Source organism: Triticum dicoccoides, chromosome 1B (genome assembly GCF_002162155.2).
Source record: "Triticum dicoccoides isolate Atlit2015 ecotype Zavitan chromosome 1B, WEW_v2.0, whole genome shotgun sequence".
Lineage (NCBI taxonomy): Eukaryota > Viridiplantae > Streptophyta > Magnoliopsida > Poales > Poaceae > Triticum > Triticum dicoccoides.
The window spans coordinates 506,670,472-506,675,217 of NC_041381.1; the positions used below are offsets into that span (position 1 = coordinate 506,670,472).

The 4,746-nt window shown below is 51.9% G+C and overlaps 1 protein-coding gene across 1 annotated transcript in view; it reads right to left on the reverse strand.

Moving 5' to 3' along the window:
• Positions 1-426: 426 nt before the first annotated feature.
• Positions 427-4,746, reverse strand: part of LOC119345064 (potassium channel AKT2-like) — a 6,650-nt gene continuing 2,330 nt past the window's right edge. Inside the window, exons 3-9 of the mRNA XM_037615296.1 lie at positions 3,333-3,491; positions 2,870-3,245; positions 2,233-2,790; positions 1,925-2,110; positions 1,744-1,819; positions 1,050-1,652; positions 427-916 (exon numbers count right to left, since the gene is read on the reverse strand). Of these exons, the coding sequence (XP_037471193.1) occupies positions 708-916; positions 1,050-1,652; positions 1,744-1,819; positions 1,925-2,110; positions 2,233-2,790; positions 2,870-3,245; positions 3,333-3,491 (2,167 nt within the window). The 3' untranslated portion in view covers positions 427-707. The remainder of the gene's footprint in view (positions 917-1,049; positions 1,653-1,743; positions 1,820-1,924; positions 2,111-2,232; positions 2,791-2,869; positions 3,246-3,332; positions 3,492-4,746) is intronic.

Below are 4,746 nucleotides of genomic sequence, written 5' to 3' on the forward strand. Positions count from 1 at the left end.
AGGTCTTTCATAACTCCGCCGCTGTGACAATGATTGTCTTTGCAAGGATAAAGGAGGAGGCTCGGCTTTGGGCCCATGCCGGTGCCATATACTTGAGTAATGTAATGCCGCTAGAATAGTTTTTTGTACCCCGCTTTGCAAAAAAATTGTCTAAGCATTCTTTCTTAATCAATGAAAATAGCAAATCTTTTGTCTTGTTTCAGAAAAAAAATTCAAAACATGAAGCGTTCTTTTTTTTTTTACGGGAAAGGAAACGCTGGAATGTTCAACATGTAAGTTCCACAATTCCTCAGTGAATTTTATCCTAAGGGGCACTGCGTGAAATGCTTAAGCTCTAAAGTGTGAACACACAATGCTCAATTGCAAAACACATTGTTGCATGTGTTCATAATTTGCAGCTGAAATGTGTCGGCTCATGATCAAAACAAGCAGGTGAAGCCAACTTAAGGCCGATTTCCAAGTCCAATCTTGTCTACATCATCCGTTTTCTTCGATAAAATGACTACACCATCCATGCATCTGCACTGTCCGTGCCCCTTTTTTTTGGGCCGGAGGCACTATCTGCAATCTACTGTTGTCCATGTATATGGGGAAACATCGCAAATCACTCGCGTGGCACTTGTCACCTTACTTGAATCGTTGCCAACGCAATGACTGGATTATTCAGGGCTAGAGTAAAAAATAATTCCAGCTAGCACATATCTGAATTATATGACATGTGCTACTGAAACAGCTGAACCTACAGACGATGTGTGCGATAAAGCAACAGAGGAATCCATTGATGCCACCATCCTCATGTGCTCTTCGGTGACGATGAACAGCTTGTCGTTGTCCCGGATCACGTCCAGCGAGTCGATCTCCGCCCCTTCGCCATTCAGGATCAGCGCCTTCTCCGCGTCCACTTTCAGCTTCTCTCCTGAAAGAAAAACCAAACACAGAACGTTTGAGCTGCTAATTCCTCGTTTTTCATTGCAACAAATTCATTCACTTGGTGAAACATCCAGTTGATGGTGCATTGGTGCATCCGCAGCTACTGGCCGAATACTTACCGATGATGGTTTTGAACCCCTCCATCGTGGCGGGAAGATTGATGAGCTTGCCGGCTTCGGAGCTGTGGTTTCTCACGAACGGATGGCCCTTGTAGATGCTCACCCGAGGCCAGTGCGCGCTGTCCGATCTCGCGCTGCCCTGGAGCCTCCCCTGTCTAAGCTCCCCGGACGACGAGCTGGCGGCCGTGACGGTGCTCGCCGGCGAGTCGTAGATGGTGATCGGGTGGCCGACCTCCCGTCTCTTCACGAGCTCCCGCAGCTCGGCCGCCGGCACCGTGGTCTGCCGCGGGGCGGAGCCGTCGCCGTCGAGGTCCGCCTTGTCCATGCTGGCCCCGCTCATGACGAGGAACCTGGCCGCGTCGGCCTGACCCTCGGACAGCGCGACGCGCAGCGCGGTGGCGCCGTCATGGTCCTCGGAGTCCACGTCCAGGCCGTGCTTGAGGAGCTCGCGGAGCGTGTCGACGTCGCCGCGCCGCGCGGCGAGGCAGAGTAGGTCGCCGCCGGCGCGCGGGTTCGAGACGCGCGCGATGTGGTACAGGTTACTGAACACCTTGTGGTGCCGCGCCGCGATGGCCTGCCACAGCGCCGTGTTGCCCTGCGCGTCTGCGGTGTGCATGCACCGGCCACGAATAGTTAGTTAGCAAACTTGATCGCACTAAAAAATGTAGGTGTTGTGTTTGTTGTTACTACGTGCCTTTGATGTGGACGTTGCACCCGTGCATGAGCAGAGCCTGCACGCAGCCCTCGTACCCCTTTGACGCCGCGATGTGCTGTGAGTGGCATCGTTGGCAAGAGCAGGGCATGCATACAGATCAGCACACACACTGTAAAAATGAGGGAAAATGTGAGGAATAGTGTGTTCTTTGTCTACTTACCAGCGCGGTTCTTCCCTTGGAGTCACCGACGTCGGGGTCCATCCCGACCTTGAGGAGGTCCTCAAGGAAGCCAGCGTTCCCCGTGGCGGCGACCGTCAGCAGATTGCACGGGACGATGTTGCCGCTGCCGCCCGCTCCGGTGCTCTCGCCCAGCAGGTCCTTCATGTCATGCACCTCAATCTGATGCTGCAACACAACCATTTCTTTCAGCCACACATCACATTACTGACTCACAATCTTGCCACATCTGACACACACAGAGGAAAAAATGTAGTAGTAGCAAACATAACATGGGGGCATCGACCAACCTTAAGGAAGTTCCTGACGATGAGGGCGCTGTCGTCGGGCTTGCTCTGCATGACCTCCCTAAGGGTGGCCTGCTTCAGCCGCAGCAGCTGGCTCAGCGTCCTGGTGCGGAACGTGAAGGTCTGCGGGCGGTCGCTCAGGGCGCTCACCTCGCCAAAGATGTCCATGGTCCCCAGCTTTCCCATCACCTCCTCCCGCTCGCCGTTGAAGTATATGATCTCCACCTCGCCGGACACGACGACGTACACGTCGTCCGCCGCCTCGTTCTGCACGATCACGTCCTCCTTGGGCGGTATGTACTCCGGCTTGGTCTTGGTGACCAGGAGCAGCTGCGCCTCCCTGGAGATGCCCTTGAAGAGGTACACCTCCTTGACCACGGGGAGGAAGAGGTGCTCGCAGATGCTCTTGCAGATGGACTTGGGCAACTGGTCCATGAGCTGCTGCTGGTTCAGGCTCTCCGCCCTGAACTTGAGGCACATGTAGGCCAGGATCTGCTGCTGCAGCCGCGGCGGCAGGTGGTTTCGGCACACGAAGTTGGACGCCGCGCGAATGCTGTTCCTCTGACGACAAATGAAAAGAAAATCAACTCAACTCATGTACTAACAACAATGGCGATCGAGATTCAGAAATGGAACTTACGAACTCCATGGTGCGGCGCGTGCCCTCGACGACGAGGTTGGTCATGTTGCCGATGAGATAGGCGGTGAGGCCGAGGTTGAAGAGCATGTAGAAGATGTTGAAAATCATCTCGAGGTTGTTCTGGGCGTGCAGGTCGCCGTAGCCGACGGTGGTCATGGTGGTGATGGACCAGTAGATGGAGGAGATGTAGCGGATCCATAGGCTCTCCTGCCGGAAGTTGGGGATCACGGCGCCGATCCAGGTCTTGTCCCGGTCCGGGTACCGGTCCGCCAGCAGGTAGTACAGGCACCCGGCGCAGTGCACCAGGAACAGCGTCACCGCGATGAGCCGCGCGCAGCGTACCCAGAAGTAGCTGAACCTGATGTCCTTCTCCAGCCTGACGGTCAAACCAGCTCAGCCATTGTTGATCGATTTCGAGTTCTGAAGATCTGGTAATGTGAATGCATGGCTGTTGCTTGATTACCTTGTGAAGAACTGCTTGACCTTCCTGAGACGCCAGAGCCGGAGCAGGCCGAGCAGGCTGTACACCATGCCTTCCCTGACCTCGCCGTTGACGAGGTAGGCTATGCCCTGGTACGGAATCGTCGACGCCACGTCCATGATGAAGAACGTCGACAGATACCTACGCATACATGCACATCCATCAGCAATGTCGCAGCAAGGAAGATAATCTTCAAATCAAATAATCAATGACATGATTATCAGAAGAGAGCAGAATTCTGAAAGCTTGGACTTGGGTGTATCTTTGTGGACCCTGTCCCGGTCTGTAAAGCTAGTGGCCATATCTTTGGATCTCTAATCCACCAAAAAGGAACAGGAGCTACCACTGTTTCATCGATCACACGATGTGGTCCATTTGGGTCGCGGTTCAGAGTGCTCGTGTTTTGCACTTTTGCATAATTTCTACTAGCTTCATAATAACGCGGTTTAGTTTGGGTCTTTTGCTGATTATTATCAAGTTCTATCTCTAGTTCTCAACTTTCTTTTCGACAATTGCTTTTTTTTTTTTTGAAATCCATTGCCTTTTCTTGGCCTGTTCTTTATTTTGACCAAGTTTGGCCACGTAAGGTATTTGGTGAAATCTCCCAAGCTAGTACGTGTCATCAAGATTTCATGTTATGCAAGAAGTGAAGAGCATTTTGGAGATTACTGAGCAAGTATTTGATCCCAAGTAGATGGCAGAATGCACAAAGGAAGATTCCAAACAGTGCAGTCCAGGCTTAGCAAAAGGCTTGTGGGCTGGAGCGAAAGGTACATGTCATCTTCTTGTAAGGAAATCCCTATTAAGTCGATAGCTCAGGCCATACCCGCCTATGTGATGAGTGTGTTTAAACTTTCATATCAGTGTGGTAATTTTACTAGAATGATGCGTCAATATTGGTGGGGAGTTAAAAAAAGGAAGAAGAAAAATGGCTTGGGTTGCTTGGGACAGGCCTATCCTACCGAAACAAAAGGGAGGCCTCTTGGGTTTAAACAAATGGCTTGGGTTGCTTGACATGAGAGCATTTAATCAAGCCCTCTTGCCCAAACAAGCATGGCGGTTACTGGACAAGACATAAAGTTTGTGTGTTCGCCTACTTTAGGCGAAATACTATCCTAATGGGCAGCTTATTGATATGGTATTTACAGGCAATTCTCCAATGGTGTGGAAGGGGATTGAACATGGACTCTAGCTTCTTAAGAAAGGACTAGTTTGGATGGTAGGCAATGACTCATCTATTTGGACTTGGGGTGACCCTTGGATCCCGAGGGGAGCACCTTTCCGTCCTATAACACCTAAGAGACATTGCAGACTTAACAGAGTGCAACGGCGGAGCTATGTAGGTTCCCCGAGGGGAGAGGGGGGGGGGGCTATGGTCCCCTAACATGGACAACTT